Source organism: Sycon ciliatum, chromosome 8, assembly GCF_964019385.1.
Source record: "Sycon ciliatum chromosome 8, ocSycCili1.1, whole genome shotgun sequence".
Classification (NCBI taxonomy): domain Eukaryota; kingdom Metazoa; phylum Porifera; class Calcarea; order Leucosolenida; family Sycettidae; genus Sycon; species Sycon ciliatum.
In genome coordinates, this window is record NC_088650.1 from 13,315,104 (window position 1) to 13,328,593 (window position 13,490).

Below are 13,490 nucleotides of genomic sequence, written 5' to 3' on the forward strand. Positions count from 1 at the left end.
CTAGAAGATCAAGGGACAACCGTAGCCTAGGCCTAGGGCTTGAAAGTGATGACGTCAAAAACGGCCAGGGAGTACTAAGTTGACATCAGATTTCTATTTTGGATCCACTAAGGTGTGACTTTGCTATGGGTGCATAGCAACCCACTCATGTCGTATGCAGGGGTGACTTTTACTTCGCCACCAGTTGTAACCCCGCCCCCAGTAACCAAATCAGTCAGTTTCACTGGTTACATCACCTTGCTGTGAGTAAGACGGCTTGAAATGTGCTTGGATCCATACAACAACTGGATCCAAGTGGATCCATTTTTTGAATTTTTGATATTGCTGCTATGCTGTGACGTAGCACTTTCAAGCCCTATTGCCCTTAGGGAATGACTGTGCAAGTTAGTTAGTTAGTTCAACAGCACTGTCAGCTCTTAGTCTTAGCTGTGGCTGAGTATGTGCGCTGTCCGCCAAACCTGGTCCAGATTGCTCTGCGCGACCTTTACTATTATTATTCCACGATCAGTGGCATGCTGGCAATGTGGAAGAAAGGGTACATCAAGAGATGGGTGTCGGCTCAGAAAACATAGAAAATAAGACAAAGTCAACTGGGAAGAACAACTAGAAACAGTAATGCGAACTGATTTGGAAGAAAATGTTGAACGGCCTCTGCTGGGATGACGACTACACCATAGCTCAGTGGTTAGAGCATCGCTGGCTACAAGCGAGGGTCCCTGGTTCGAGTCCTGGTGGTGACAGTCAATTTTTTCTCCAGACTTTTCCCGTTTGCCTCTTTCCCTCAAACCAGTTAATGATTTGGAAGACCTCGGTTTTTCAACACTGACAACAGGGTTCGTTTTCCCGCGGCTCTATCTGTACCACACTGTATTCAGTTAAGTTCGGTGACTTCTTTCACTTGTGAGTTTTTCCTCCTCCATTCCCCATTTATACTATAACTATTGTCAAATGTGTCATGTCGCTCACATGCATAAAAGGAGGCGCCACCGCGTACCGCCTGTTTGCGTTGCAACTAACAGTTACTAAGTTCTTTAACTTAATTAAATAAAATTCAACAACAACAACAACCTGTACATGTACAGGCATACATTGTACATGTACAATGTATGCCTGTACATGTACAATCAAGAGTCCATAATGGACTCTTGGTACAATGTATACCTGTACAATCATGTACAATGCATACCTGTACTTTTTTCACGTCTACATGACTTTATTTTGCCCGTAAAAGAGGCCGTTACCCCGTAAAAAAATAAAATAAAAATGTATACCTGTATATGTACATACATGTATATGCACAAGCTGCAGTTAACAGTTAGTAAAGTGAGTTGCTAAGAACCGAGTTACATGTAATTGGGGAAATTTTGTATCGGTTTGTTGGAGGTGTTCGCAGCGCACAGATCCGAGGGTGTCAGAATGTGTAGGGATGTTTCGTGATTGGGTTGGAAATGTACTTTTTTAATTAAGTGTAGGGCTGTTGAACGGGAGTTGGGGGCGGCTTGGGGCACACTCAGCACAGTGGTGTTTGATTATGTGAGCGAGGGTCACCATGGTCACCTGCCGTACTACTAGCTGCCCGGATGTCAAAGTGGGGAGTTGGAGATGCTCTCCACGTCTAACTCACTGATCTTGTCACCTTTCATCTTCTCTCCCAAGTTTCCATCTCATTAAAAAAGTAATTAATAATTATTATTTTAGCTAGGAGTGGCTGGTTACCATGGTTACCACCCTTCATCATGAAACTGCACAGTCTTAGTTTGGATTGGTTGGTTTCTATTATTTCAGTTCGTTGCCTCAACACTGACACAGTACGAAGTACAATTTAATATCAAGAGGAACGAACGGAAAGAGAAAGCAAAACAGAGCAGAAACGAAGATGCAACTGAAAGGAATTGTCACTCGATGAATTGACCACCTCGAGATGGCTCGCGACGAAATGTCACCCGCCTACCTGACAGGACACCACCTGTAACCAGTAACCAGGTAACCATGGTAACTGGTGTTGGTAGTGTTCGGTCTGCGCAGTCCGGACCTTACTCCTTAGGCTTAGGCTGGGCTTAGGCCATAGCCTAGTATTAGTACTAGTAGTAATAGTAGTAGTATGCTGTCTTTGTGGATCCCATTCATGTAGAACTACACCTTGTACATGTACTTGAAGTTGGATTCCATTTACCACAATCATAATGTTGCCTTGTGAACAAAAATACTAATTATTATTTTTGTGTACCATGGAGGCCGTGAAAATCCTGGCACGGCGGGGGGGGGGGGGGTGCCACACTAGTACAAGTAGTAAGTACTTGAAGTAGGCCAAGTCAGGAGAGAAACCGCCGTTACCATGGTTACTTCACATCTTTCAAAGTAGTTACAGTCATAATTATACATTACATCTGACATTTAGCTTTTTGTCTTCGCTGGGCCTCCTCAGCCTGCTCAGGTTTGGTGCTTCTTCTTTCCCATTTATTCATTGGCGTTTCGCGAGGAGGACTGAACCAAGGTGAAGAACTTCGCAACAATGTTCGGTGTTCGCACCACTTGTGCTTTCGCGGGTGCTGCGGCTGCGGCTGTCGCTGCTCTCTCGCCCACGGACCGTGGCCGCTGGCTCCCCACACCGCGAAACTCTCATGCATTGGACGCCGCGAACCAGTCTAATAAGGCTGCGCGTGAGGACCCGAAGACGTGGAAGACCAGACCTCGGCTGAATGAAGTAGAGAAACTGAAGAGCGGCGAGCTGTGGGATGTGCTGGTGATCGGTGGCGGGGCCACGGGGTGTGGTGTGGCTCTGGACAGCGCGTCGCGAGGCCTGAAAACAGCGCTGGTTGAGCGAGAGGACTTCGCGTCTGGCACCTCGTCGCGCAGCACAAAGCTCATACACGGCGGGGTGCGATACCTGCAGAAAGCCATCATGAAACTGGACCGCGAGCAGTACGGACTGGTCAAGGAAGCGCTGCACGAACGAGCGAATCTGCTACGCATTGCTCCGCACCTGTCCGCGCCCCTGCCCATCATGCTGCCCGTGTATAAATGGTGGCTAGTCCCATATTACTACGCGGGCATAAAAATGTATGACCTGGTAGCTGGCAGACAGTGTGTGAAGCGCAGCCACTACCTGAGCAAGAAGAAAGCACTGGAGAGATTCAAGATGCTGAAGAAAGACAAGCTGGTGGGTGCTATTGTGTACTATGACGGACTACACAATGACTCGCGCATGTGCTTAGCTATTGCCCTGTCGGCAGCCTGCGAAGGAGCGACAGTGTCCAACTACATGGAAGTGAAATCATTGATCAAGGAACGCGATGCAGATGGCCAGGAGACCGTGTGTGGTGCAAACCTGGTGGACAAGATGACGGGCGAGGAGTTTGCTGTCCGCGCAAAGTGTGTGGTAAACGCGACGGGCCCGTTTACGGATGCCGTGAGGCGCATGGACGACCAGGAGCGCGCTCCGATCTGCCAGCCATCCGCCGGCGTTCATATCATCCTTCCGGCCTATTACAGCCCTGTCTCCACCGGTCTGCTGGATCCGTCGACGAGCGACGGACGTGTCATCTTCTTCCTGCCCTGGCAGGGACGCACCATCGCGGGCACTACCGACTCGCCAACGGCCATAACAAACCGACCGCAGCCGTCGGAGCAGGACATTCAGTTCATCCTGGACGAGATCAAGAACTACCTGAGTCCCGACGTCAGTGTGCGACGTGGCGATGTGTTGGCGGCCTGGTCTGGTCTGCGGCCGCTCGTGTCCGACCCCTCGTCCAAGAACACGGCCTCTCTGTCACGCAATCACGTCATCGACGTTAGCGACTCCAAGCTGATCACCATCGCCGGCGGCAAGTGGACCACGTACCGCGCCATGGCCAAGGATGCGGTGGACCGTGCCCTGCTCGTCTGCAACGACCTGCGACCGGAGTGCGGCAGCCGGACGGACGGCATGCCGCTGCACGGAGCACACGGCTACACACCGCTGCTCTCCATCGAACTGGCTCAGGACTACGGTCTGGACGGCGAGGTGTCCGAGCACCTGTGCCAGTCCTACGGCTACCGCGCGCTGGAAGTCGCCAAGCTGGCCACTATCACTGGACTGCGCTGGCCGGTGGTCGGCAAACGCCTGGTCGGCGAGTTTCCGTACATTGAGGCGGAGGTGCGCTACGCCGTGCGCCAGGAGATGGCGCTGACGGCGACGGACGTGATCGCCAATCGCCTGCGCATCGCGTTCCTCAACGTCCAGGCGGCGCAGGAGGCCCTGCCGCGCATCGTGGAGATCATGGGCGAGGAGCTGAAGTGGACGGCGGTGGAGAAACAGGCGCAGCGCGACGCCGCGCACACGTTCCTGGTCAGTGTCGGGTACGGGGCGCGCAGCGACATCCGCCGCGAGTTCCAGCACCTGAGCACGGAGGAGACTAGCCGGTACAGACGTATATTTGACAGTGTGGACACCGATGGAGACGGACACATCAGCATCATTGACCTTCGTAAAGTCCTCGCCGATATCGGTACTCGTGTCAGTGATACACAGTTGCGCGAGCTCATTGCCGAAGTCGACACCAATAGGAACAGCCATATCGAGTTTGACGAATTCTTAGAGCTCATGAGCGCCGTGAAAACGGGCCGAGTGGCAAACAGTCGACTGGGGTACATTGTCGCCAAGTACCAGAACATCGAGGTGGATCGAAGCGGCGGGAGCTTCTAATCCGTGGCCTGCCTTCCATGATGTGCCCATCAGCAAGACGTATGCGTATTCATACTGAAGAATTCAAGGTTACGGGGCTGAGCGGAACACGACGCTCTTGTCATAGACACCACCAATATCGTGAACTTCCTGCTTGGAGACATGTACAGGACTGTATTAGACTGGCATCACAGGTGGTTTATGCAATATCGATGCACAGTGCTGTTAGAACATAAGTTACATTCACAGGTGCTCAATCACTGCACGTAAATGTACATAATAGCTGAAGAGATACACTATTCTGCAGTTCAGCTGCACTCTTAGCCGCAAATTTACCAGCATACAGACGGTATCATGAGTCTCGTTTCAGCGCACATTACATATAGTCCTAATCATTCGCATGTTATAATAGAGCTCATCAATTATTTGTCAGACCATTGAAGGCCTCACGCCGCACTCTCCGTTTCACAATGCCCAAGGTGTGGTGCCACAAGACTGGTCGTCACTGATACAATAATTGGTGATTTGTGGCTTCCAACTAGAGTAAAACCTGTAACTAAAGACCGCCGTGACTAGCGACCAGCCTGGTACTACAGTAAAACCTGTAACTAAAGACCACCATGACTAGCGACCAGCCTGGTACTACAGACCACTTTGCCAGGCGCGGACGGCCTCACATTCATAATTATATGGTTATGCGGTGCAAACCTCTAACTAAAGACCACCTGCCACTAAAGACCGCTTTTGCTGGCCCCAAGGGGTGGTCGCTAGTTACAGGTTTTACTGTACAGTCATGTACACTGGTAATCAGGTATGGTAGGTGATTACCTTTTTTCTTTCACAACTTTGCTAACCTGGAGCATTTCTACTGCATGGTTTATTACACTTGAGTGCACTGTATGACGTGTCTGTTCTGGCAAATTGAGCTCTGAGAAATCGAGCCATAGTGAGCATTTGTGACTCAGAGGTAGGCTCAAATGTTGCCAATTTTGTATCATGCTTGTCTTGTTCAGGGTCCGCAAACTCATCCCAACAAGACTCCTCAGGACCACGGCGCGCGAGCTGTCGCCATCACTCTCCCGACTTTTCAATGAGTCATTTCGGAGAGGTGAACAACCACGTGATGCCACTGTGAGCCCACTATACAAGAAAGCCGAACGGTCATTGGTAACAAACTACAGACCCATATCACTTCTCAGCGTTATCAGTAAAGTGCAGGAGAGGATCGTCCACAAGCGACTCTACAAGCACGTCACACCCTTCCTCCCAGTGGATCAATCCGGTTTTCGTGCCAATGATAGCACCGAACTCCAGCTAGCTCGCCAGACTCGTGCACGAGGTTTCCGAGAGCCGAGATAAAGGTCTTTCCGTCACAGCTTGCTTTTTTGATCTCTCGAAGGCTTTCGACAGAGTCTGGCACGCCGGTCTCCTCAAGAAACTGCAACACCTCGGCCTGAAGGATACCGCCCTGCAATGGATGGTCAACTACCTCACCCATCGCCGTCAACGTGTTCGTGTCGGCGACGCCTTCAGTGAGTGGCAAGCCATACCAGCAGGGGTGCCCCAAGGATCCGTTCTAGGCCCCCTGCTGTTCTTGATCTACACCATTGACCTGCCCTCTGCCTGCACCAACTCGAACACAAAGTGCAGCCAATTTGCAGATGACACGGCGCTCATCGCAACACACCAGAGCCGTTTGACATCGGAGTTATCCCTGCAGTCAGCCGTTTCAGCTGCCGCAACCTGGCTGCGCAGATGGCACCTCCTCGTCAATGCCTCGAAGACCGTTACCTTGTCGTTCACACCAAATCACCAACTCAACATCAATCTTAACGGCACACCCCTAAAGCAAGTCAACGAACACCGTCGCCTTGGAGTCATACTACAAAACAACCTCCAATGGAACTCACATGTCACGCACATAATAAACAAATCCAAAAAACTCCTTCACCAACTTCGTAAAACAAGGCCAACTTAACACCCCCAGTCTGCTCGTAATCTACACCGCCTACATTCGCCCGGTTATAGAGTACGGCAGGCTCGTGTTATCCAACACCACCCGCACACAGAAGGACCAATTAGAACGCGTTCAGCGACGAGCCGCCCGTATCTGCTTGCGGATCCCCCTTTTTGCACCAGTCCATCACAGCTCACTTCTTCATCATCTCCAACTCCCCACATTAGTCTCCCGGCAACTCTTACGACAGGTTATTCTTGCCCACAACATCAAGTACATCCGCGCTCCCCTTCACCTGCAACAGCCTCACCTTGCACGACCAATCACAGAGCAGCCATATGCACTACGACACATGAGAACATACACATTGAGAACATCACACACATACCGACACACCAACTCACCCATCAACCTGTCCCTTCACAATTTCAACCAGCTACCCCCCCCCCCCCGACCTGCGTGAAACAAATAGCAAGCATGCGTTTAAATCAATGGCGTCTAGCCTCATTCTATCATCCATATGCTCCTGTAGTAGCTCACACTGTACCCCATCGTGACCCCATCCCCCTGCAATGTGTTGGTTTCCTTACTTGCTAGACTGATTTGATATGATTCTGCACTGATTTGAATCATATTATCTTCCTTATTGGCCATGGGCCATCGTGGAAATAAAGAATATTTTGAATAATAAAGAATAAAAAATAAACTCCAATGTAGACCCTTACACTGTACATCCTGCAAGCATGTACATGTACACTCACTATCTCGAACTGCTGGTGTTCCTATGAACCCAGCTTTTTTGATCACAGTAACACCTAAGTTAGAATATGCGGCTACAAATAGTCACCTGGTTTTGTTTGTTCCGGAGGAAGTAGCTATCATAGGGGTCGCATTCACATACATGTACACTACATGTATGTACTTTTAAAATTGTTAGGATAGAGAGGTTGCGCACAACGAAAATTCGTAGCGCCGTAACGAATATTTTTAACGAAAAAAGCTAACGAATATTCGTCAACCGTGAGGTTGCGCACAACGCGTGAACGTTTTCGTAGTGGGTCGACGCGGCGGCCGCGCGGGTACGAAGAGTCAAGACAAGGAGTTGTAAAATATCAATATTTTAGTACTCCAGGTGACGAAAAATATTTTCGTAGATCTGCTCTGTTTCGGTCACGTTTGGACGGATCTTCGGAGCAACTTTCGTTACTCGAACCCGGACGATCGAAATCTAACGAATTTTCGTTGTGCGCAACCTCTCTATTGACAGCATGAAAAATACTGGTTTACCAGTTTTGGATTGTATCATGTATGTACTTGTATTTGCAAACAAACAGGACAGTTGCCAGCAAACTCTTTCTAGATTTCATGAGATGTTGTTTTTTTCGCAGCCAATGTCGGAATTATAAACCCGTAGCATGAAATCCGATGAATCCACCAGCCAGGCTTCCTCAAGGTAGTAACCTCCCCAGTCCTCGCTTTCCATACGAATCTAGGCAGAAAACTCAGTCGAACTGAGATGCAGCTGCACGTTCTACACCAGTGGAAGGTGAGCAGATCTGAACCACCCGAAAATGTGGTCTACGGCTGAAACGAACTACTGTTACATGTTACTTCATAGCGGATCACGTTCGCTGCATCCATGTTACCTTCCGTGGCTTCGTGCCCGATCACGAGCTCTTGACTCAAGCAGGCACTGACTACAGTCATTGTTAGACTAGTCATTGTACATTTAAATCATTATGACGCAGCCTGAACGGCTCCACGCTAGGCCCCGGCGGATAATGCTAGTTATTTTCGGCAATTATGCTACTAGCACTGCTAGTAAAAGTGGCACAATATGCTAGTTTTAATGCTCATTATGCTCGTTATGCTTAATTTAATGCCACTTTATATGAGGTCAAAAAGATCTGTTACCACCCTAACAGCAACACCATTAACAGCTGCACAGTATCGGACCAAGGCAAGAACTGTGTGGCTTGGAACTTGCAGCTGTGTTGACAAAACTGGGATGAGCTCTCGAGCTAGTTCGGTACCAGCTAGGCTTTTGGACAGTACAGAGAAACGTACAAGGCGTTGGTGTATGTTGAAATCGCCATCGACGTAGCGGAGGAAAACAACAAGTGCCTCACCAAGGCGTGAAGTACCATCGAAAATAACGGTGAGATGAGCTGCAGATGCAATCTCCTTCTTGATGGTAGACTGCTCTTTCTGCAACAGGAATGGCACCAAATGTGCCATGTGAGTGCTGTACGTCATGCGACAGTAGTTGCTTTCAAGCAACGAACGAAGGTGGTCTATCTTACTCAGAGGCACACCTGCTTTGAGGAAAGACTCTACAACGTTTGCTCTTCGAATGAGGACATCATTGGCTACAGCACCAGATAGCCCTGTTCCTGCCAGCTCCTTCTTATGGTCTGTAGTGTAGTGTACTTCTCCCACGAAGCTGTTAGCGCTTGCTGGTGTAGCTGGGCTCGTGACTTTCGCTCTTTGGCTGTCTTGTGATTTCGCTCGAAATGTGTGATTTCACAATGCTGTCACTCTCTTCGGTTGAACTGTCTGGCTGCAAGCACTGCAGTAAATCTTCCCACTGGACACGGTCAAATATTCCCCTGGAAATTGCTGCACGCGATGGTGGACGCTGCCACGAGGTGTCAATGTGGAAATTCCACCGGCAATTCGCCCACGCTTAGCGACGGACCCTTTCCCACTTCTCTGGAAAGATCGTGTTTGGGAAATCGCTACTCTGGCTGGTCCGGGAAGACGTTCACACGCTGTCCTGACCTCGGCCTCTTCGGACTCTGATTCTGAGGCGTCTTCATCGTCAAACTCGGAATCAAAGTGATCATCGCTACTGCTTACTAGATACACAATATCTCTGGCTGCTTGCTCGGACATAGCCATGACGTGTGTTCTTCATCAGCTAACAAAGAATAATAAGCCGCAAACGTTGGTGGGAACAAAACGCTCCCATTCTCACCGCCTTCTCATGTACACCCATCACAATTTTTTCCCCAACGCTTGTGCCCAGACTCCCAGCCAGAGTCATAGATCTACTACAAGTAAGTTCAAGTAGTAAATTGGTATACATAATCATTGATTGAAGATTTGAAGTGAACCAGTGTTTTCGGATGCCAACACAGTTAAAAATCCCATGTTTTGCAACAATATGCTAGTTTTCGCAAGAATAATGCTAGTTTTCTGCAAAACCTGCTAATTATGCTAGTGCAATGCTAGTTTCCAGAAAGTGCTAAATATGCTAGATATAATGCTAGCATTATCCGCCGGAGCCTACTCCACGCAACTGTCCTGTTCAGCAGTCCGATGTAGAACGCCTGCCACAACAGCTGGGAACGAGAACTGGACGTCCATGCGGAGGGAACTAGAGCATGACACTTGACAGCCACCATGACAGCTGAGATGACAGTTGCAACTTTTTCAGTTGTCAACTAACAACTAAATTTAGCATTTTCCTGCCACCTTGGTGTCAATTTACAGTACTCCACGGGCATCATGTCACTATGCAAGGGGCTCTCAAGTTGGTCAAGTTCTGTGCCCCTGTATTTGTAGCAGGGATAGCTACCCCTCCGGTGATTCTCTTGGGAATTTACTATAATTACACTAACAACTGGTACAGGTGCATTCCTGGGCGCCAGGGGGAGTGTAGGTAGTGAAATATCGGCATATTAATTTGTTTGGCGCGGGATGACAACAGGCCTCTTTTTTTAATCATTCATATCTCAATATTTGACAGATTCTGGAAATCGTGATTTGGCCGGTAAAAGCAGAGAACATGGAAGCAGCCAAAAGAATCCAAAGCATCAGCCTGCCACGCTGTTCCATAGTGAAATTCCAGCACAAGTTACTATGTAATATGGCTTGTTAGCTATCATCCCTCCGGCGACGGCCATTATGTGTGTGCGCTTGTGTGCGCGTGTGTGTGTGTGCGTGTGTGCGTGTGTGGGTATGTGTGTGTGCGTGTGTTTGTGTGTGTGTGTGTGTGTGTGTGCTTGCGTGTGAAGGTCTAAGGTGTGTGTGTGTGTGTAAAATAACCAGTATTACTAATTTATTATTGGTATTTGACGACTCTCTGAGTGGCATTTTTTTCTTTTCCATACTTCATGTATAGAAATAGCGCGAGCTCCGGTGTGGGGAGCAAGCCCTTTCTTACAAATCATCGCCGAAGTCGCAACCACTACTTCATACATGTACTTCATGTAGTAATAGTATTCGGTGGGCAACGTAAGGTGCCATACATTATGGGTTTTGAGCAGAGCGCAACAATACAGCGCACTTACACACATGTACATGTACAATGACTATGACTATGTACATGTAGGTATTTCTAAACTACACCTAGTACAGTAGTAGTACTAGTAGTATTGAGCCCATACTGTGTACATGAATCAGCTCGCTCGCACCATGTACCAAAGGCACAGGCACACCACCAACATGTACATGTACATGTAAAACACGGCGCGTATCTACGATGCAATGTCTTCATTCATTTCATTCATTCAATAGTTTGAGGGACAGGACTGGTGTGAACGGGAAAAGTCTGAGGAAAAGATTAACTACGTGTATCACCACCAGGACGAACCAGGTTCATTTTGTTTCTTGAATCTTTATCGAAGAATCCTCTAAAGCATGCTTATCAAGTAGGATTTGTCTGCTACTTAGTAGTAGAACTTAGAAGTTCATACAGTGCTAAGAAGTATTGCAGTTGGAAAAATTGGAATTGGAATTTGGAAATCAGTAATACAGCTTGCTGTTCAGAATAATTATGCGGGGAAAAGATGCAAACTGGAAAAGTCTGAAGGTAAAAATTATAGGAAAAGGACATAATTATGGATACGAGTTAAGTGTAACTCTCCATCACTGTAACCAGATAATACTGTAGTTGTATGGTTTAAAAAACCTTGTGTCATGATCCAGTGAAGGCGCAGGCGGGGATTACAAAACAAACAATGGAAGAACTCGGAGTAAAAACACTTTCTCTGTCCTCCTATTGTTTGAAGAAAGATAATCATACAGATTATGTTAAAGTCCATTATGACGGAGATACGTGTACATGCAACAAGTTCAAACGCAGGATTTGGCGAACTAGTTGCTTTGCTGAAAGCAACATTACCCGATGAAATAGAATAAAAGATCAAAACATGGTTCAAAGCATTGGCTTGCAGTGAACGGCATTACTATACAGTCACACGGCATTCAAAGAGGATACCATTCCTTCGGCTACCTGGTCTGTGAACATGTACGTATGGCCAAAGTGCCAGAACTACATTGTATAATACATTATAACCAACGAACACATGATAAGTTACTCGGAAAATTATGTTTTGAATCGTCACTGAGAGTATCTATAAGAATGAGCTGTTCGCCAGGGCATCGCATTAGGACGAGTTCACGTTCATCTACACGCATTCGTAAACTGCCTGCACTTCTCGGCCTTGTTCCTACAGTGACGATAACCCATCTTCGTGCGGCGATACCCCAGCTCCTTTCTGCCGTCGCTGTGAATCACCACGACGAGTTGATCGTACACTCTCGGGCTGCAGTCGCATTCTTCCAGATCTTCTTGTCTGCCCTCTTTAGGATAAACCTCCAGGATGGCAGGTGGGGACGTGCGGTATCCAATTTCTTCTGGACGCCCGCGGACGACGAGGCTGCAACCCCACGTCAGACCACACTTGGAAGGGAACGCCCGGGGATGAAGATAACCCTCTGGAAAATAGCACTCATCATTATGACGTATATTCATTGTACTGAACTCACACACCTTCGTTGGTTTGGTATCAAGTGCATATAGGTGTTGAGCGGTTGTCGACGGAGTATTCCCCGATGTCGGGACGGCCGGCGATGTGAAATCGGGTGCCGATGGGGATGGAACGGCAAGCGGTGATGCCCTTACGTGTACCATAGCCAGGAAATACATCCAGCAAGTCACCAGGGAAATGGAGCTGAAAACCTGAGCAGTAAAAAAAATGGGAACCACAAGAGCTACATGTCTCGATCTGCGTGATACGATAACCAAATCATTCCCAAAAATAATTTGTTATGTTACTCGCATGAATAAAAGGGGGCGCCATCGGCTGGTTTGTATTGCGACTTGGCCAACATCATCTTTATGTTTTGCATTATATTGCCTGATGATTGCATAGCATGAAATCAGAGTTTACCGGGTGTTAGCAGCCATCGTGAGTTCCCTTCGGGAACGGACGCGATAATTTCCTTTTTCCTTTTACTTTTTAAATCAGAGTTGCAACGAAATCGCCTCAAGTTGTGCTTTTGTTGATCTGTGTATTGTGACTTCAAATACAACACCAACAACTCATCCTGATAATCGAAATCGTCACTGGGTACAGTACCGGTATTAAAACCATAACAAAATAGTAGAATGTTGAAGGTTTTGTAACAGGTAGCCGAGTGGTAGGCTCGGTGCAAATCAACAAGAGTTAGTTTTATTCTACTTCTCTCAGGTACACACCTGGGATATAATTATTAGTAAAAGAAGAAGCGGCAAATAAATGGAACTTTCTCTCCGGTGCACACCTAGAGGTTGACTACTTCTTCTTCGAGTTAGCTTTGTCGTTGCTATAAAATCTCATCAAAACAGAAATGCGCAGCAGCTTTTATGCAGCAGACGCCGTACGTTTACATACGGAGATACACTAAATATCCATCAGGTTAAGTATTAGAGAGGTTTTGCATTCCGAATTTCGGAATTATTTTCGGAATGTGGCGGCAGCAGTCGAAAAAGTAGTCAAACTTTCGGAAGTGTGGTGGCGAAAGTGCATGGTTTTCCGAAAATGGATTTTCGGCTCTTTCATGTTTGGGAGTGCATATTTGAATACAAAAAAGTGTATTTTT

General features: G+C 47.7%; 1 protein-coding gene across 1 annotated transcript; it reads left to right on the plus strand.

The window, feature by feature from the left end:
* The first annotated feature begins 2,418 nt into the window (after nucleotides 1-2,418).
* LOC135823736 (glycerol-3-phosphate dehydrogenase, mitochondrial-like) lies at nucleotides 2,419-5,563 on the plus strand. The gene has a single exon (XM_065336576.1). The coding sequence runs from the start codon at nucleotides 2,513-2,515 to the stop codon at nucleotides 4,682-4,684; it is 2,172 nt and encodes a 723-aa protein (XP_065192648.1). The 5' UTR covers nucleotides 2,419-2,512; the 3' UTR covers nucleotides 4,685-5,563.
* Nucleotides 5,564-13,490: the final 7,927 nt, after the last annotated feature.

Bases quoted from the DNA above. Each gene is read 5' to 3' on its own strand.
- LOC135823736 (XM_065336576.1), top strand. From the start codon at position 2,513: ATGTTCGGTGTTCGCACCACTTGTGCTTTCGCGGGTGCTGCGGCTGCG.